The sequence below is a fragment of the Lissotriton vulgaris genome, chromosome 6 (assembly GCF_964263255.1).
Source record: "Lissotriton vulgaris chromosome 6, aLisVul1.2, whole genome shotgun sequence".
Taxonomy (NCBI): Eukaryota; Metazoa; Chordata; class Amphibia; order Caudata; family Salamandridae; genus Lissotriton; species Lissotriton vulgaris.
The window spans coordinates 1,191,008,864-1,191,030,332 of NC_141694.1; the positions used below are offsets into that span (position 1 = coordinate 1,191,008,864).

The 21,469-nt window shown below is 42.7% G+C and overlaps 1 protein-coding gene across 2 annotated transcripts in view; it reads right to left on the bottom strand.

Annotated features, from left to right (window-relative positions):
• The window catches only part of KATNA1 (katanin catalytic subunit A1), a 223,708-nt gene that overhangs the window by 142,006 nt on the left and 60,233 nt on the right, over nt 1-21,469 (bottom strand). For both annotated transcript variants that reach the window (XM_086927296.1, XM_086927295.1), the window contains exon 3: nt 20,632-20,786. In XM_086927296.1, coding sequence (XP_086783422.1) covers nt 20,632-20,786 — 155 coding nt within the window. The remainder of the gene's footprint in view (nt 1-20,631; nt 20,787-21,469) is intronic.

The following is a 21,469-nucleotide window of genomic DNA, read 5'->3' on the forward strand; positions in this document are numbered from 1 at the left end:
CTGTTTAAAAAAAGTAACTGCATCCCATGGATTACTGTGAGGCAGGCTGTATTTTCGAATCTATTAGTTATTGGATGGGAAGCTGCACGTAATAATTCAGGCTATCGATGCAATGTTCCTCATAAGTTTTCCACATGGAATTCAATTATATATGACGAAAATAGAAAAACACGTGGGTCCGTACAGAAGAGACGTGTCTCTACTCTACTCTATCCTAATAGTAGGTGGTGCAGGATTAATAACTGCTCGCTACATTACCGACTTCAGCTCGTATTTGTTGGAGTTTGACATCAACGACCGTCTTCCAGGATCGCGAAAGAATAATCCAGGAAATATGACCTGCTGAAGTAAAGTACTTGGAAGGGATACAAGTAACTTTAACACGGCCCGCCTGAAAGATATAGGAATCAGAAATCAGAATTCATTTAAAGAATACAACGGATATCGCCAATTGACAAAGGCGACTCACTGAACTACAAAATAGTGATTTTAAATTTGAAAATCTCTGTCCTGAAGAAGGTGAAAACCACATCACCGAAACGCTGCGTCGACACTTTTTTCATGTTTGTTTTACCTTGTAATTTGAAATTTTTGATTACTGAATAAATGTGATAATATGTTTTTTAACTGACATGGTCAAAATTCTGATCAAATAAATAAACTGTTTTTAATCAACAAAATTCCTGTGTACATGCATATTGCTATTAACGGAGGGGTGTGAAGTAAAACATGATTATACATTGTTACATGGTTCTGGTCTAAGGGCATATAAACAAAAACTTTTTGTGGGTAGCCATATGATAAAAATTCTTTTCTTTGATACATAACTGTTGAATGTGTAAATTTGCAAATCTAGATGCAATTCTGGTTACAACATACGGTGCATCCTTGATGTGGGTGGTAAAAAGCTTTGATAGGGGCTTACACCCCTAGAACATTTAAGAAAAGGGAACTGTTGTTTTTCTTAGAGTGACATCAACTTGACACATACTTGATTTTCTATTTTCGTCATATATAATTGAATTCCATGTGGAAAACTTATGAGGAACATTGCATCGATAGCCTGAATTATTACGTGCAGCTTCCCATCCAATAACTAATAGATTCGAAAATACAGCCTGCCTCACAGTAATCCATGGGGTGCAGTTACTTTTTTTTTAAACAGACAACAATATCTCTATACAGACCATAATTTAATAAAAGTCCTGAGGATGGTTTCAACAAACTAACGTCAGAGAAACCGAAACGTCGACTACACCCCTTATCCCTCTCTTTTGTTTTACTCAATGTGATCTGGGATAGGTGTCTGTTTAGGTTCTGCTGTGTCACTTTGTAATTTATTTATATGTGTACCATCAGTCCTAATTTGTATTTGCTTATTGATCTGTATTTGTAGCCGACTTCTTTAATTGAGCTATTTGATAAAGATATATTTTTTCGTATACACCTTGTGTCTCTGTTTATATGTTTACATGTTATATGTTGATGTAATACTTTTTGTCAAACTAGAATAGGATTGTTGATATATTCATTCTAAGGACAAATGATTGGTCCTTCTCAAAAACAATTTGAACTAAACAAAATATAGTTTAAATAAATTCCCTTGACGGCAAACTTAGTCTGAATTAGTCATCATTGACAAAATAACCATATAGCTGCAAATATAGCACAACACGTGAGATGCTCATTGTTAAAGAAAAAAGTAAGTAAAGTATTGATAATAACCTGGTACGTAGAGAAAACCGTATAACCGGTAGTCATATATGCTCCCTATGTAAATAATGCAAAACAACTGTATTTTAGAATAAGAGGAAGAAACAGTTGTGTACACGAGTGAATGGCAGTTCTTCTAATTCTTGTGTACGTCATAATGAAAATAATGCAGAGTAAAGGAACATGCAACAGGAAAAACCAGTAAGAGGTCTGTTACACTAGAAAGGGAGAGAATAGGCCAATATTTATAACTAGGGGTGCGACCAAAGAAATATATAAAAATAGTAGAATTTTCTAGCCTAAAGATACTGTGATTGCAAACAACCTCATGAGTAGCAGTCACAGCCCGTTATAACCAATAGTTACTAATGTAGGAAAACACAAAAATAAATAATGACTAGCACGTATTCCAAAAGTTACTCATACTCAATACAACATATTAGCAGGCTGTCTAGGTACAACATATCTATGGTGGACCTAATGTCCATTACATTTGCACAAGACATACAATTTTAACGATAAAGGCATACAGAGCCCAAATGATAATGTGTGGAAATACTATTGTTTTGATCGTATTAAAATATTTGTTTCCACCACACTTTAGAATTTCCCCAAAAAGTGCTTCATTTGTGCTTCTCCAATTCTGAATTATGTGCACAGTTTATTTGCAGACATTGAAATGTTGCTGTGTGCTATACAAAAAACATTGTACAGGCTTCCCTACGCACGTATTCCTCGTAATAACCAGCATGATTGCCACATAAATCCTCTCACTTCGAAGTCCGAGAAAGAAAAGTCAACACCAAGCTCCCAGGAAGACAGAGCCTGACATTTGACCTCAGTTTTTAAATGCACAACAAATGTGAGAAGATCCGAAGATTTAAAGGCTTGCTTGCAGAAATTCTGTATTGGGGGAAGAATACACTAAATAGACTGAGCAAGAAAAGGACAAACAATTTGGAAAGCATAAAACAAATAAAAACAGGAAATAGAAAGCATGCAAATGAGAGTACTAAACCACAAAGTCAAATGGTAAGCAATGAGCAGAATGCATTCCCAGGGAAGCTTTCTGAATGTTCCCAAGATGTTGCAAGAAAACCAGACTGCTGCGCTGTCCGGTAGGCTTCGAGCTATGAAGGTAGTATTCTATTACCAGATCTTTGGCTCCCCTATTTAATCTCGATTCCTCTCAATACTGACATCAAGAAGAGTTATGGCCAGGCCCACAGGTAGGTTTGCTGCTTTTCACTAGATGTGTTTTTCTGGTTGCAAAAGAAGAAAAATAGTACAAAGGCACGGTTAAAGGCAGTTTAATTTTTTTTAAGTGTAGATGAGGATCCAAGCACACCAGCATCTCACCAAAAGCGACATGGTGGTGGTTGCATATATGCTGCAGCATGCCACACTTATTTCTATCTTGTGGAGTGGGATTTTTTAAAAATGTTAGTTACAGGAGAACTGTGCTATGGAAAAAGTAACCGAAATATTTAATATTTTCCCAACCCAGTTTTCTTTCCAGTGTTTTCTGCAACCTGTTGGCATAAGGAGTGCTCAATGTCCTAAAGCGATAAAGTAAACACTGCGGTTTCTTCTCGGAAATGTTGTCCAGTGTAAAGAAACACGCCTCGTTGTAAAACAATTCCAGCATGGCTTTACTGCATCTTTAAAGGTTGCCACGTCACAGCCTATACTTGCTTTAGCTCACATTTTTACGATACAAAATAATTCAGTTTACAGTGTTCTCCCATGAGGCCTAAAATGATTTCGAGTTTTGCTTCCTACATTTTTCCCCTCTTTCCGATCACAGCCCGGCACAACCAGACATGGAAATTCAAAAAAGTACCATATATGATCATAAAACGCAGAGAAGCACGCACTGGAGGAAGACTGCATCAGCCATTATAGACACTAAAAACCAAGTCGGCGCATTCTTAAACACTGAGCAAGCAGCATGGTCATAACAAGCACACTTACAAATATTTTAACAATCTTCGTTTTGTTTAGGTGAATGTGTTTTCAGTAACAATAGGGTTTCACTCCAGTTTCATTGTTATGTTACTATTCAACTGCTTGTCCAACATACTTTTTAAGGATTTAGAGGGAATATGTCGGCCAAAGGAGACAAGTATATTTCTGCTACTACAAAACGCCAGGCAGCATACAATCTGTGGAGTGAAGGCAAACTACTTGGGTCGGCTAGTGCCGAATCAAAGTTTTATGGTTGTAAAAACCAGTTTTGATTTCGAGGGAAACGTACAATGCGGATGTCCTTGAGGTACCTCTGTGTCTGAGGAATGTTTGCACTACTGAGGAAAGCTGTGGACTTGTGTGCGAGTTTCATTCCTTCCGCTCAAGCAGAGCTTGTATTGTTCAGAACATACCTTCCCACCCATGGAGGATGAGCTCTGTTAGTTCGTTAGTATCACTGCAGCCTAGTCGGTTTCTACTGTGGGGGGGGGAAGCATGGAATCGTGGTATGTATGCCAAGATGTAGTGCACGGGAGAGGGTGTTCATGGACACCATCCAAAAGCCATGAACTACTGGCTTTGTCAAAGCTAGTTTAGTTAATTCGTTTGTTGCACTAAGACCTGATCCTTGGCCTGAACTAAACAGTGCATGTAAGTCCTGTGGCCAGCTGTTCCATTCCAGGATCACTCAACGTTTCCTCCATTGCGGTCACCTCTTCTGAACACCGCTCAATGGGCCATCTTTGTCTGGCAATTTTGTGCGGTTAGAAAATTTGGCTGCTGATCTCCATTTTTAAAATTACAGTAGCGCTGCCTGATCATGGCCATAAACTATAGTTAAAATTGTACACCACTCTGCGCTTATCTGTGTCGCTCCCCTCATTTTCTCCGTGAAGATTTCCTCTAGGCTTTTTATCCGTTTCTCCCCCTCTTCTGTTGCTCTACTTTTTGCTTGCTCTTTGCCCTATTTGTTCCTCCATTTACTCCTTTCGCTTTGCTCTTTTTTTGCCTGACATTGCTTCTCTCCTTTTCATTTTTGTCTCCACTTTTAATTTCTTAGGTCCCTCCTCTCCAATCTGTTCTCCCTCCCCCCCACATTATCAGCTGACACCCTCAGGTCAACTCTAACTGCTAACATAAAGAAGATTCAGTACAGGTTTACTATATGAAAGCAAGACCAGCTCAAGGATATATGGTGTCCTAGAAAATCTGAAAGCAACGAGTTGACATGCTTCTCGAAGATTTTGGCACAAAAGGAAGAAGTGAGATCGGACGAAAAAATTAGCAAGAACAGATTGATCTGGTTTTAGCTTTCTCAAAACGGGGACAATTAATCGAAGTTTCTCCTCAGTCTGTATTCAAACGTTGATTAAAGAATTATTACAAACACCAAGAGATGCTGTGCAAGAGCCAACCTCACCTCCTTCCAAAACCTAAGAGGATTGGGATCCAGGGGAGAGCCTGTATTGAGGGTTGCTGTAACAGGAGTGAATTGTTCCAGAGACAATGTTTCAAAATGATCCATCCAAGGAAACAGAATAGACTCCTCCATGGCAGCATAAGTGCCAGGAACCCCCAGCTGACACCTACTTCACGGAGCGATGGACACCACCCCCAGGTTGGATAAAGGCACCTCTTCAGAGGAGCCCAGCGAGGCACAGATAGACGTTACTTTATCCACAAAATATTGAGAAAGCCGATCTGCAGGCCCTTGTGAATGCTCAATAATAGGGGACACGCAACTAAGTGAAGTGAATGACACCACTAATTTAAAAATGTCCTTCAAGTAGTTTAGTGGCTAGTATTAGTTTACAATAAAAATCAGTTTTAGCCGAGGCCATCAGTTTCTACTCATTGCTCTTATGAATATTTTCTAAAGAATAGACGTTCGAGGGGCTCTCACCCTCATCCTACTGCCAGAGTTAAAGAAAATAGCATTTACTGCAGGGTACTTGATGTTGGGTATCCTAAAGCTATGTTGCCCAGGAAGGTTTCTCTGTCCAGGCTTTAGTATGAATTTGACAAGCAGGAGATAGTTTCCACCCTTTCCACCCATTCAACCAACTCGGTAGGTCCAAAGATCAAATCCATACCATCGATAGTCAGAGATGATTTGAAATAGAGGGGATGCCTCAGTCCATATGTTAAAATCCCCCACCATGCGCAAGTTATCTAGTGAGAGAAGGCCAGAGTTAGGATGTAGTAACATACCCCTCTCCCCCAGCACCTTGAGACCCTCCCGGGTGAGTAGCGCGCTTTACAAATGCCGTGATTGATTGATTCAGAGGTAACAAAAGCCTCAGCTGGCTATGGAGGACGATAGTATACAGCCCATTGAAAATGGGATAGGAGGGAAGGATAGAGAATCCTAATGAGTTCTTTAACAGACTGGTTAGAGCGGACTATAATGGCCATCACCCACCACCTCACAGAGGAGTGGGCGCGATAGAGAATCTGGAAACCCAATGGACAGCGGGCAGCTAAGTCAGGAGTGGACAAATCAGAGAACCAAGTCTATGTCAAAAATAGCATTTCAAACTCAAGTTTAATAGCTTGAAAAACTATGTTTGACTGTGGAGTGGGAGTTAATAAGGACAACTCTAATTCTATTGTTTTTTTTTAATGGACTTTCTTGATGATGCAGCATAGGAGGAGCTATTAGCAAGAAGCGTCACTCTCATATGCTGCATCTACTTCCGAAACAGGTGGCAGCAAAGTACGGTAATCATCATGTGACCTTCCCTTTAAGATGCACAAAGATGGATTGAGCAAGTCCTCAATCCAACTGACATTACCGGGGGTGAGAGGAACGAATATAGGAGCTCACCCAAAGTAACTTTTCCCAATAGTCAATAGCACCTCTCTAGAATAACTGAATAACTAGCCTTAGATTGAGTGGCTATTTGGGGAACAAATGGGCAGTACTGCTGGCAGTGACCATGGGCGGAGCACGGACGGACCTGCCTTTGGTTGGCGGTTGGGCGCACCTACGCATTGTGTGTGCTTATTATAACCCCCAATCTGTATGCACATTAAAGCAGCAGAGCAGATTAACAACTAGAATGCCAAAACAAGATGGCGCACACAGTGTCCCACTCAAAGAGTAAAGATGCCAGAAATGGACCAACACCATCTACTAAACTGTTCCACCAAAAGAAAAATTCAGAGGGAAGAGTTATTTTACCTTGCCTCTCCCAGTTTAAAAAACTAGGTTAAAATGGAACTACCTACCCAAAATCCAACAATACGCTTATCAAAGAACATGTACCATCATTTAAAACAAGCATTTGCAATGCAATAGGTCTCGTATTAGTAAAGTTTGAGCTATTGGTATTGTAAATGAATTTTTTTTTATTTAGGTTTTGTTTTGAAAATAGTGAAATTAATAGCTTTGTCATTTACCATGCCAATAGTTATACCTTTCGCAAATTTGACACCTATAGCATTTGTAATGCAATATGTGTTGTATTTACGTGACTTACATGTATTGATATTACAAATAACAATGGTTTTAATTTTTTTTTAATAATTAATACTTAAATAAAAGTTATTGTAATTTATAATGGCAATAGCTTAAACTTTTGTAAATAACATTTGTGAAGATTATGTTCAGTGTATTTTATTGTGACGAAAATCCAAGAACTTATGTCAAATATTAACATCTTTTTGTTACATTTGTAATAAAGCTTGAAACATTGAGATAACATATTTGAACCAGTTGCTGTTAAATGGTTGCACAGATTGATGCTGTGGTGGAGCTTAGTGATGTGGTGCCACTGAGTGATGCTGTGGTGGTGCTGAGTGATGCTGTATGCTATGCTATGCTATGTTTTGTTTTGCGATCCTAGGTTTTGTTTTGCTATGCTATGCTGTTTGGTTATGCTATGTTTTGTTATGCTATGCTATGTTTGTTGTGTTTTATTATGCTATGCTTTGTCTTGCTATGCTATGTTTTGTTATGCTATGCTATGCTATGTTTTGTTGTGTTGGTATGCTATGCTGTGTTTTGCTATGCTGTTATGTTTTGTTCAGCCATGCTATGTTTTGTTAAGCTATGCTGTTTTGTTATGCTATGTTTTGTTATGCTATGCTATGCTTTGTTATGCTATGCTATGCTTTGTTATGCTATGCTATGTTTTGCTATCCTATGCTTTGTTTTGTTATGCTATGCTATGTTTAGTTTTGCTATCTTATGCTTTGTTATGCTATGTTTTGTTGTGTTATGCTATGTTTTGTTGTGTTTTGCTATGCTATTTTTTTATGCTATGCTGTTTTGCTCTGCAATGCTTCGTTATGCTCTCATATGTTTTGTTGTTTTTTGTTAAGCTAGGTGTTGTTGTGTTTTGTTATGCTATGTTTTGTTATGTTATTCTATGTTTTGTTATGCTATGCTATGCAATGTTTTGTTATGATATGTTTTGTTATGCTATGCAATGTTTTGTTATGGTATGTTTTGTTATGCCTCTGCTAAGCTTTGTTTTGTTATGCTATGTTTTGTTATGTTATTCTATGTTTTGTTATGCTATGCTATGCAATGTTTTGTTATGATATGTTTTGTTATGCTATGCTATGCAATGTTTTGTTATGATATGTTTTGTTATGCCTCTGCTAAGCTTTGTTTTGTTATGCTATGTTTTGTTATGCTATTTGTTTTGTTATGCTAGGTTTGGTTTTGCTATCCTATGCTTTGTTTTGTTATGCTATGCTATGCTATATTTTGCTATGCTAGGTTTTGTTATGCCATGCTGGGGAGGGTGTGTGAGGGTGAGTGAGGGTTAGGGTGGGCGAGGGGGTCGTGAGGGTAGGTGAGGGTTAGGGTGGGCGAGGGGGTCGTGAGGGTAGGTGAGGGTTAGGGTAGGTGAGGGGGGCGTGAGGGTGAGGGGGCGTGAGGGTGAGTGAGGGTGAGTGAGGGTGAGTGAGGGTGAGTGAGGGTGAGTGAGGGTGAGTGAGGGTGAGTGAGGGTGAGAGGGAGAGGGTGAGGGTGAGAGGGTGAGGGTGAGAGGGTGAGGGTGAGAGGGTGAGTGAGTGGGTGAGAGGGTGGGTGAGGGGGGTGAGGGTGTGAGGGGGTGAGGGGGTGTGAGGGTGAGGGGGTGTGAGGGTGAGGGGGTGACAGGGTGAGGGGGTGTGAGGGTGAGGGGGTGTGAGGGTGAGGGGGTGTGAGGGTGTGAGGGTGAGGGGGTGTGAGGGTGAGAGGGGTGTGAGGGTGAGAGGGGTGTGAGGGTGAGAGGGGTGTGAGGGTGTGTGAGGATGAGGGTGTGAGGGTGAGAGGGTGGGTGAGGGTGTGTGTGGGTGAAAGGATGTGAGAGGATGTGAGGGTATGTGAGGGTGAGGGTGAGGGGGTGTGAGGGTGAGGGGTGTGAGGGGTGTGAGGGCTGGAGATTGAACACCGCCCCCAGCAGAGGAGCCAAGGAGAGTGAGGGGCAAAGGGGCTGGCACGGACAGTGAGGGGCAGAGGGGCTGGCACAGAGAGCGGAGAGTGAGGGGCAGAGGGGCGGCACAGAGTGAGGGGCAGAGGGGCTGGCACAGAGTGAGGGGCAGAGGGGCTGGCATGGAGAGCGGAGAGTGAGGGTCAGAGGGGCTGGCACAGAGTGAGGGGCAGAGGGGCGGGCACGGAGAGTGAGGGGCAGAGGCCAAGGTAGAGCGTGCCCATATTAAGTGGCACGAGAGAGTCCAGTCATTACTGGCTGGAGGGAGGGAAGATAGCTCGGGGGTAGCTATGAAAATATTTTTGAGCAAAAGAGGAGTGAGCGTCTGATGTGTTAAGGCTCCAGGCGGGTGGGTAGAAAAATGACAAATATCTTCTGTATAATTATTTGAGGTTTTCTATAGTGTGGACCACGTTAACTAGGCATCACACTGGTATAGATAGATTTATTTAAATTTAAAAAAGTACAAAGGAAAATAATTACATATACCCGTTTAAAATCCATTGGGTCGATCAAGTGAAAACGATTGCCGACGAATCTAGCTTTAGAGAAGCCCGCCAGTAACGCCAGATGTACAGAGTACACAGTCTCTCTAGTGCTTCCATTCCTTTGAAAGTTGTGAAATAACACCGCACAGCAGCCCTCGACAAAGTGTGGATAAACCTGGAGACTCTGCAGTAGCTGGCAGATGATGCGAAATACACTTTTATGCTTTGGGGGCCAAAACATTTTATTGTAATTTTTGAAAGGGGAAATGGCCATTTTTTTCTGTTCTAATAAGGATTCTAAATCCATCCGTTTTTGGTCGCCCAGAACATGACCCAAGTTTGATTATTTTTTTAGGGGTACAAAGACGAAAACGCATGAAATAAATTATTCCTTTTATGCACGAAAATAGAGTGTGGGAAGACCTTGGTGTTCAGAATTCGACAGGAATCACACAAGTAAAAGCCAGTTGTGCCTAAAAACGGAGTTGTGTTTTCTTATGTGTTTATTTCTTGAGCAACTTTCAGGAAACCGCCTTGGAAAGGCTAGTTTTGCCGCGGGGGCCCTGGCGAGGGTGGGAGTAAAGCAGATTTTTTTCCTTTCCTCTTTGGCCTGGCATTCTGACGCTCTTTGAAATGAGATCAGTTTCAAGTTGTGCTTTAAAAGCCTTTCCCCCCTTTCCCAAGGAGGTCCCTGCGCTCTTCAGGAGGGGAGCGCTGATAATACACAGTCTGCCTGCTGCTGGCTCCAGCCTGGCGAGCTGTTTATCTAGCTGGCTGCAGAGAGGCAATTAACTCTGTCTCACTTAAAGCCACATATCAACAAGGAGAGAGGTAGGGAGAATCAGAGACACTCTTGATCCCCAGTTAAGTATCAAACAACAAAAGAAGAGAGGTCTGGTCAAGCACAAAGCTACCAGAAATATGGAGCAAAGAGATAAGAGGGTAATTTTGATCACAGTCACTCTATTTGAGTAGGAAAGCCCTCACACACCGACCTGGTCAGTGTCATGCTTCATCATCGGGCCCCACCGAAGAGACCGAGTGTCTCTTCGGTGTGCTGCGACGCCAGAAAGACTGCGGAGCTGGTCGTGTGGGGAGGACGTGTTGTGGAAATTATAAAATTAAAAGTGACTAACAGGGTATCAAAAAAACTTTTAATGAGTGATCCCCAAGACACGTGTAAGTGGTATATGTGTCTGAATTTAAGGGCCAAGGTTATTAGGATTTTGGTTAAATTCAGCTAAATACCACGAGTTTTTAAAATTAATCAGTCAACATGTTTCTGCCTTACTTGTGGTATATATTCACCATGGCATTCTTCAGGACTATACCCCGGCGGTATGGACACTCTAATAGTCCACCCTAACCTGGGGACGTGAAAGTGAAAAAAGGAAAAGTGAAAAAAGTGCTTAAAAATTAGAAGAGCAATTGCTCATTCCAAAAAAGCCCCAATTTCAGGGGTGTATCAGCACCTGTAAGAGAAAATACACAGACAAACAGATATGGACATACATACGATTAGTATATGCCAGCGTAGACTTATCATAGTGCTCCTAAGATGGTGGCAAACCTTTGTGTGCACACAATAACGGATATCTTATGCACCATCCAAGTAGCCCTTGGGGATATTGTACATGCTAAGAGGTGGAGTGCTAAAGGTGGTTAAAAACTACTATTGTAGTGAGGGAGATAAAAACACGATGTGAATTCTCCATGAGGAGGGATCAATTTGACCAAATGGTCGGTGACCCCCCTAAGATGGTAAGTATGGAGAGCATCTCACTTTTAAAACAGGGCGCTACTAGCACCATGGGTCTCGGGAGGAGGATTGGAGCGCGCTTGGCACATCCTAGGAAAAGAAGGAGTTAAATGTCAGCGCAACCCATACAGCATACAGGTACTTAGCTTATGGTGATCGTAATAGACGTTCCGCTGGGGATGCAGACTCACGCCCTCAGTGCTCACAACCCGCTTGTCAACCTGCAAGATTCCTCTGAACCGGACCCCGACGATGGAGAGCGGGGCCGGTAAATGAGTTTAAGAGCGCTTTGTTTTCGTTTGCGCGCTCAATTCCGGGTTGGGCGTGTCTCGCTCAGAGCGAGGCTTGGAGCGCACACGCCCACTTGGGCGGAGTGCGCTTCGAATCAAAACGAGGCTTGGAATAGAAAGCCTATCCCTGCGCTATGTCTGAATGAGGTTTTTGCACGCTGGTGGTTGTTAAGGCAACCGAGGGCGCTCGTTGCTTGTTAGAAATAATTTAAGAAATCAGATCTTTGAATGGGCGAATTCCCTAACTCTAGGGATATAGGCACTGCTAACATTAAGTGGGTAAATAGATAGTGTCAGAGCAGAAGTGCACATACTGTCGGAGAAATTGCGTTTTTAGACAGACATAGATCAATCTTTGGGCATGATGTTAAAAAATGCGCAGAGTGTGGAAAAGCACCTAGTATTTAGTATTAGGTGATATGTTTTATTCAGATCGCTTTTGTGTCACGTTATCAGCTATCGTTTCAGACACGTGAAGTTATGGGGTTCATGATAGGACTGTGTTCCAGGGGATATCGTCGTTAAGGCCATTGGTATTTGTCCCCAGGCGGTATACCCAGCGCTGTTCTTTTTCGAACAGTCTATTTTGTACATTCCTTGTGCCATCTATAGCTTCAATAACAGTCCACCTCATGTCATTGGTGGTATGATTTTTGTCTCTCGGAATCCCTTATGGTAGAAATCAGAGAAACAGAGTCTCACTTCAAAGCCACTATCACCGGCTACAAGAAACGACTAGATGAACTCAACAAGGAGATGAACGAATATAAAGACAACCTAATGCAATCAAAGGTGACAAAACTTCAAAAAGACCAAAAGAAGTTAGAGTTCGAGAAAGTATATCCCTACTCTGCAGCTTCATTCACTCCACCAGCACGCAATGCCAACAACTCAGACTACTCAGATGATGACTCATCTAATAGCAGTGGTTCTAGTAACAACTCTTTCAAACAAACGAAAAGAAGAGGGAACCGTGGCAACAGAACCAACAGAAGTGGACATGGAAATCAAGGCAACCACCAACAGTGGTATCCCCCACAAATGGGGATGGGCACACACCCTTATGCTTTCCAACAGCCACCCTATCCTTTCATGGGCTGGAACCCGGGCTTCATGCCCCTGGCCAATTTCCAACAGCAGTATAGACAGCCTTTTTTAGAGAGCGGCCGGAGAGGCCGAGGCAAGAGGAGAGGGAACACCAGAGTAACCTGGCAGGAAGACGACTCAGTAGCGAACCACACCCGGAGCAACCAGCAGCCGGGCCCGAGCGGAGTTTGAGTCTAGTGACCAACCTATCCACCAGAATACTAACCCCGGTGGAGATCCAAGTTTTGGAAAAAGGGCTAGGTTTTGTCCCTACAGCCAAACCAGATAAGTTCAAATTGCACTGCGAACTGGCAGGGTTTTTCCGTAAACTGAAACTAAAAGCGTTTTTCGATGGAAAAACAGACCCAATGGAATCAGTTAGGAAAGGTGACACAGGCTTAAGACCTAGCTCCACTTTCATCCCGCCTTCACACACAATACCAGCGGCCATAACTGCTTTTGAGCAAGCTGTATTTAAAGACCTAGAACATTGCCAAAACCCGAGAACATTCGGGAATTTCAGTACTCCTGAATTCGAGGCATTGCAACAATTAAAAAACGACACCTCCATAACCATAAAGCCTGCGGACAAGGGCGGAGGGATCGTTATCCAGGATACAACTGACTATGAGATCACCTGTAAAAACCTACTCGGTGATGTTAGAAATTACACTCCACTGACATCGGACCCAACCCCTGACCTCACAAAAAGGATCAGCTCTCTGGTAAAACAAGCAGAGGATCAAGACCATATATCCAAGAACGAAGCGGCATTTCTGAATAATACGAGTAGCATTATACCCTACTTCTATACTTTGCTTAAAATGCATAAGAACAAACTACCACCACCTGGACGCCCAATCGTCTCAGGAATTGGGTCGCTTCTAGAGCCGTTATCACAATTCTGTGATCACTTTCTAAAACCGTTAGTACAGTCTACACCAACCTACCTGAAGGACACAAAAAGCCTGTTGCGTCTGCTGACAGAGATCACATTCCCTGAAAACTCTATCACCCTTGTAACATTAGATGTGGAAAGCCTCTACACAAGCATTCCGCAGGATGACACAATCGAGGTCCTCACAAAGGTACTTGATTCAACCAACTGGGAATTCCAGACACCGAAAAAGTTCATTATCGATTGTGCCACTATAGCACTGAAAGAGAACTTTTTTTCATTCAAAGACCAACTGTACCTACAATGCTCTGGGACATCCATGGGCAGTACTTTCGCGCCGAGCGTGGCGGGGCTGTATGTGGCAGATTTTGAGGCCAAACATATCCTGCCACCAAATGCCACCTTCTTTTCGTCAATGCTTCTGTGGAAACGCTACATTGACGACATTCTGCTCATTTGGAACGGTAGTGATAATGACTTGGAAAATTTCCTTTAATGGATCAACACCCTAGACCCCAATTTAAGATTTTCCAACACTACAAGCAGAAGAGAAATTGTGTTCTTAGATGTGGTCATCTCAATCAGTGGAACGACACTGGCCACAAAAACCCACAACAAACCGACTGCAAAGAATAACCTCCTGGAATTTAACAGCTTCCATCCGCGTCCGCTGAAGGAAAATCTCCCTTACGGACAATACCTCAGGCTACGAAGGAACTGCAGCACGACCACAGATTTCAAAGACCAATCAGTCAATCTGACGGAAAAACTAAAAAATAGAGGCTATCCTACTTCCACCTTGAATAAAGGATTCAAAAGAGCTAAAAATCAGCCAAGGGAGTCCCTCCTTGAAGAAAGGACTAACAATCCAGAACAGATCCCACTCACCTGTGTCACCACATACAGCAGTCTCTCAAACATCATGAAAAAGAGCATAAACAAACATTGGAATATTGTGAAAACCTTTAAAAAGGACTGGGGAAAAACCCCTTTTTTCTTTTAAAAAGGGACGCAGTCTAAAAGATGCGCTGGTCCACACACGCCCAAAAGAGAAACCACAAAACACGACACCATCAGTGACAACATCATGGGGTCTCCCTAAAATTACCGGGCACTACCCCTGCTCGGACTGTAGTGTCTGTCACTTAACTCAAGCTACCAAAACTCTGACACTGGAAGAAGGGAAAGTGTGGACCCAACGTGAACATACCAATTGCAACTCAATCAATGTGATCTATTTGATCACGTGTCCCTGCCACCTCCGGTACGTGGGTATGACCACTAGAAAAGTGAAACAACGGATCTGCGAGCACCGGAGTAACATAAGGTGCAAGAAAGTAACAACGAAGTTGAGTCGCCATTTCCTAGACAAAAATCATTCCACCAATGACATGAGGTGGACTGTTATTGAAGCTATAGATGGCACAAGGAATGTACAAAATAGACTGTTCGAAAAAAACAGCGCTGGGTATACCGCCTGGGGACAAATACCAATGGCCTAAACGACGATATCCCCTGGAACACAGTCCTATCATGAACCCCATAACTTCACGTGTCTGAAACGATAGCTGATAACGTGACACAAAAGCGATCTGAATAAAACATATCACCTAATACTAAATACTAGGTGCTTTTCCACACTCAGCGCATTTTTTAACATCATGCCCAAAGATTGATCTATGTCTGTCTAAAAACGCAATTTCTCCGACAGTATGTGCACTTCTGCTCTGACACTATCTATTTACCCACTTAATGTTAGCAGTGCCTATATCCCTAGAGTTAGGGAATTCGTCCATTCAAAGATCTGATTTCTTAAATTATTTCTAACAAGCAACGAGCGCCCTCGGTTGCCTTAACAACCACCAGCGTGCAAAAACCTCATTCAGACATAGCGCAGGGATAGGCTTTCTATTCCAAGCCTCGTTTTGATTCGAAGCGCACTCCGCCCAAGTGGGCGTGTGCGCTCCAAGCCTCGCTCTGAGCGAGACACGCCCAACCCGGAATTGAGCGCGCAAACGAAAACAAAGCGCTCTTAAACTCATTTACCGGCCCCGCTCTCCATCGTCGGGGTCCGGTTCAGAGGAATCTTGCAGGTTGACAAGCGGGTTGTGAGCGCTGAGGGCGTGAGTCTGCATCCCCAGCGGAACGTCTATTACGATCACCATAAGCTAAGTACCTGTATGCTGTATGGGTTGCGCTGACATTTAACTCCTTCTTTTCCTAGGATGTGCCAAGCGTGCTCCAATCCTCCTCCCGAGACCCATGGTGCTAGTAGCGCCCTGTTTTAAAAGTGAGATGCTCTCCATACTTACCATCTTAGGGGGGTCACCGACCATTTGGTCAAATTGATCCATCCTCATGGAGAATTCACATCGTGTTTTTATCTCCCTCACTACAATAGTAGTTTTTAACCACCTTTAGCACTCCACCTCTTAGCATGTACAATATCCCCAAGGGCTACTTGGATGGTGCATAAGATATCAGTTATTGTGTGCACACAAAGGTTTGCCACCATCTTAGGAGCACTATGATAAGTCTACGCTGGCATATACTAATCGTATGTATGTCCATATCTGTTTGTCTGTGTATTTTCTCTTACAGGTGCTGATACACCCCTGAAATTGGGGCTTTTTTGGAATGAGCAATTGCTCTTCTAATTTTTAAGCACTTTTTTCACTTTTCCTTTTTCACTTTCACGTCCCCAGGTCAGGGTGGACTATTAGAGTGTCCATACCGCCGGGGTATAGTCCTGAAGAATGCCATGGTGAATATATACCACAAGTAAGGCAGAAACATGTTGACTGATTAATTTTAAAAACTCGTGGTATTTAGCTGAATTTAACCAAAATCCTAATAACCTTGGCCCTTAAATTCAGACACATATACCACTTACACGTGTCTTAGGGATCACTCATTAAAAGTTTTTTTGATACCCTGTTAGTCACTTTTAATTTTATAATTTCCACAACACGTCCTCCCCACACGACCAGCTCCGCAGTCTTTCTGGCGTCGCAGCACACCGAAGAGACACTCGGTCTCTTCGGTGGGGCCCGATGATGAAGCATGACACTGACCAGGTCGGTGTGTGAGGGCTTTCCTACTCAAATAGAGTGACTGATCAAAATTACCCTCTTATCTCTTTGCTCCATATTTCTAGTAGCTTTGTGCTTGACCAGACCTCTCTTCTTTTGTTGTTTGTCACTTAAAGCCACAGCCTCCTCTTTTAAATGCCTTATTTTATGAAAAGAAGAAAAACAATTAATGGGTTGTTCCGGTTTAAAGCTCTCTCAAACATTTTACACACAAAAACAGACGGATTAAAATCTCCTAGGAAAAAAAAGTTCGGAAATGTACATTTAAAAAGCTTAGAAGCCCTCTCTGAGGTTGGTGGTCTCGATACGCCCCTTCCGCTCTTTTTTACATTAACTGGATTCTTAGTTATATTTTTAAAAAGATGGTTAGCAAAGTTTCCCCCCTCGGTGGTGAAGAAATGACAACAGTTTGTAACCGCTGAAATATTGTGCACTCTGCTTCTAAAATGCTTATTAGTGAGCGACTGGAGGAGGTGATGGTTAACTTAGCTGGTAAATGCACCTGTAGTAAAGATGTAAAACTAAGGTCAAGCGCTTCTAAAGCACGGTAACTGATCGCAAAAAACGCAATGTGTGTACATAGAGCAGGTCAGTTAAATAATTTGCGTTTTAAAGTAATTGCTTGTGCCACTTAAGGCTGCTTGTAGCGCGCTTGCTTGCTTTCCGGGATATTTCTAGTCGAGGCGGCCAAAGTGAAGTGAATAATTAGGGGAGGAGAAATGCCAGAGGCCGGCCGAGCGCACGCTGGGGGAGCCTTTGAAGTCATGGGGAGGGAAGCCTGTGGGAGGCTGATGCAGGGGGGATTAGAAATGAGAGTCACGGCCTGCGGCCGTGAAAAGTGAAGTGAATAATTAGGTGAGGGAGGCCGATGCCTTTCATGTGGGGAAATGCTCGTGCTTGTTAGGTCACGTGATTCACGTGAACGGTTAGAAATCCGCCTTTAGGTAATTTTGTGGTTTAGCAGTAATAGGTCTCTCTACGAGACCTAAAAAGGAACATACCATTCTTAAACTACATGCAACATCACTATAAAAACACTTTAAAATATACACACGTCATCCCTATGCGAGAGCAGCTATCCAAATCATGTCTCAAATTCAGCATAAACACTCGGTATACATTTTTTTCTCTAGAAAAAGCTTAGCATAGCCCCTCCTGGAGTAGTGGCAGGAGTTGTGTAAGAGTGGGGAGGTGGGGTGGGGTGGGGGTGAGGCTATTGTCATCAACCTGGACCTACCCAAAGACTAGGCAGAAAAAATAAAAATAATATTAAAGCATGTTTATTATAGTTTTATGTATCCTTCCCTGCCAATTTGAGGCGGCGGCAACATTCCTCCACCATAGTGGAGGAACTGCTGCTGCTCTCCTGCCCTCGTACCTTTGCCTTTCACCTGCCCTGCTCTTTACAACCCAATAGTTCCTTCAGAAATCAGTTATGCCTTTGCTTACTTATACCTTTCTGACCATTATATTTAAAACTTAAATAAAGTCCAGCCGCCAGTGGCCAGTCTAATTTTGGGACCTGCTAACCAGACAGCTGAGATCCAGCGGTACAGACAACTCAAACCAATACATTACAGGCCCTACTCTATGGTGAGGGGCACTTTAAAAACGTAAAGCCTAACCTAAACAACTAAAGATTTTTCAGGGTTGAATAAACAGTGCGTTTCCTTAATTCATAGGCTCCTTATCCATAAAAGTGCATCAGTTCCTCAGAGATGTCCCTCGACCAACCCATGGACCCTTACTCTTACTGCGGAGGAAGTTATTAACCTCCCAGAACTGCCCCTTAATCTGCACCTGGGGTGCCCCTTTAGGCCCACTGCACTGGACTGTATATAAATTTCCAGAGGCCACAACCCATCTTGCATCTGGGTTGGTCTCAGAAGCCCACTACTGCATGCTCTACCAAATATGTACCAAGGTGCGCCCTAATCTGCTCCTCAGCAGAGCTCACAACCACTCTACCATAGTGTCCACCTTATCCTGGGCTGCCCCAAATGTGTACAAGAGTTGACCTCATTGTCCCACTGCTTGTATGCCACACCTGTGGACTCCTCACAGCATATTCCATTCCCAACAGTTGCTCCTCATTTTTTCCTGGGTAACAATTCGACCCACAAACATTTGCTGTTGCTGGTTGTATATACACCCGTTTTCACTGGTTGCACCTCTGCCTCTCCCATGTGGACTCCCGAGTTTGTTTTACATTCTTCCATGAAAGCATGCTTCACTGTGGGAACTTTTTCAGGGGTCATTGGGCTTTAACTCCATCAACCAGAGCAGTTGTACCACTGGTGTCCAGACGAATTTCCTTAATGGTGGCTCAAACTCATTACCCAAGTTCACCAATTTAGCACTTTACTTTCAGTGTAGCAACATAGGGAAGCCAGACGCTTACCCAGGAAGGAGATGGTGGGTTTATATATCCAGCACTCTGTCATAGGATTACAAGCAAAGGAGATTTTTTTTTTTTTAAAGCCATTGAGCAACTACTTACTTTCTCACACACAAGGAAAAGGGATCCCAATACACAAAGTAGCATTGATCAGCTAAATGTGCACTATTGAGAGCAGTACCCTGGGTATGTTATTGGACAGCCTTCTGTTGTAGCACACTGGACCTGTGTGGCGAAAACACTAGGTTGCCTGGAAAGAGAGATCCCCATGGTGAAGTACTGGACATCCTTTCACAAGCAATGCCAGTGTGCACAGCTTTCAGCTAATCCACCCTGCTCCACTGTGTGACCCCCGCCAAGCGAGGATACTTCAGTGGAAGTCTCAACATACTCCCACAATATTAATTCTTCTTAAAAATGGGTGAAACATTCAGTTATAGGGGAGAGGTGGAATAAGTTCAAATGTTTGAGGCTGCTCTACAAAAGCAGGCAACAGGGTGAAAACAAGCCTATGTTAAACTAGAATAATTTCAATGTCATCATGGTCCATTCGCTACAGTATGTGGAAATAGCAGTAGTCACTTCTCAAGGACTAGGTGGGGGGACTTGCTGGGCCCTCCCAACTATACAGAACCACTATGGGTCTCAATCCACATCGAGAAAACGCTCCTGCACACATGTAGGATAGGCATGTGTGCCCATGCAGAGATCACAACAGTTGTGGAGATATCAAAGCATGGGCACATACTCTCGAGAACCATGCAAGGTACCTTTCCCCATCTCAACAACCAAGAAGAGCACTACCACCTCCAAGTGGTAGAAACTATTTACTGCAAAGCACTCTAAGATGGAGTGTATCTAGTTGCTTGCACGACTGCTTGTATTTTTACAGGTTTCCTAAACATATGCACAACCTCAAGCATTTGGCGACAAGGGTTGAGCTTTTTGCCTAGCATTTGCTAGAAAACACTTCCCAAAATCTGCTCGAATGAATAAGAGCCCTAATTTGAGCTTCTTTACACCAAAGCTACATATGGAGGACAAGCATCAAACGTACTTAATACTCTCAACTTCAACCACATCAAAACACTACCCATATTGGCCTCATGGCAGATACATTCTTCCTAAAGTTATTTGTTGAGATTTTGCATGTGTTGTCCATGCTCAGAAAGTCTAGAAAAGTGTTAGCAAAGATGAAGATGAAGATCAATCAGGAAGGGCAATTAGGAGAGGCAGTCTTTAGGGGGTGGGGGCGCTTGCTTCAAATCAGTAGACAAAGAATAGATTTTCACCACAGTATCAGTAAAAAGCAACTCATGCCCCTCACCCCTCAATTGATGAATTTCATATGGCTGCTATAAACCTACACATAATAAAGCGGTAGAATCAACACTATTTGAAGAAGTAAAAATGTACTTTTGTCTCCTGTTTCAGATAAAGTGGACTGGTGCTGGTTTTGAACTTGCGAAGTCCTACTTATTGACTAGCACAAGCCTTTATCTCCTTCACATACCTACGTTCAACTGGTACAGGCAAAGACCACACTTCTGCATCATGAACAGGAATCTCTTGCTGTGACCTCAATGGAGAGGAGGCAACTTTAAGGCTTTCCAATGTTGACATGATAGTCTTCACATGGTTAGCTTCCGTCGATATTTCATGTCTGACCTGTGAACAAATAAGAAAAGCTAACCATACAAACTGATAAACAATAGCCAAAATTAAAGACTATTAAAAAATATCAAGAAAGCAACAAACAAATCTATCTTAGTAAACCACTACCAAACTAGAATTCAGATAGTTGGGGATTTTAATTATTAGCTCTGAAAGAATCATGCTCCCTGATAATGGAGGATTTTTCATGAACTATAAAAAAAATGTGCAATGTCCGCCTTTCTCTGCAAGGCATTATGCACATTTAACCGTAATTTAATAGGAATATGCTACTTACCAGTATGCATCTGTTCTTGGCATAGAGGGCTGCAGAGTGGTACATTATGAATAGATCGCCATCTGGTGTTGGGCTCGGATGATTGCACTTTGTTTTTGTCTTGGAGAGTCTTTTGTATCTTGGCGACTCCTCCCTTGGTTGGTAGTGCGCATGGGCATCGGCTCCATCCTTAGATTGTTTTGCCATAGTAGGGTTAGATGGAGTAGTATAGTAGAATACAGATAAGAATGCCCATGTAAGTGTATCTAAATAAGATAATGTTGGAACAGACACAGGTTTCCGGGGAGGCTGGGAGGGCATGTACCACTCTGCAGCCCTCTATGCCAAGAACAGATGCATACTGGTAAGTAGCATATTCCGTTCGAGGCATATGGGCTGCAGATGGTACATTATGAATAGA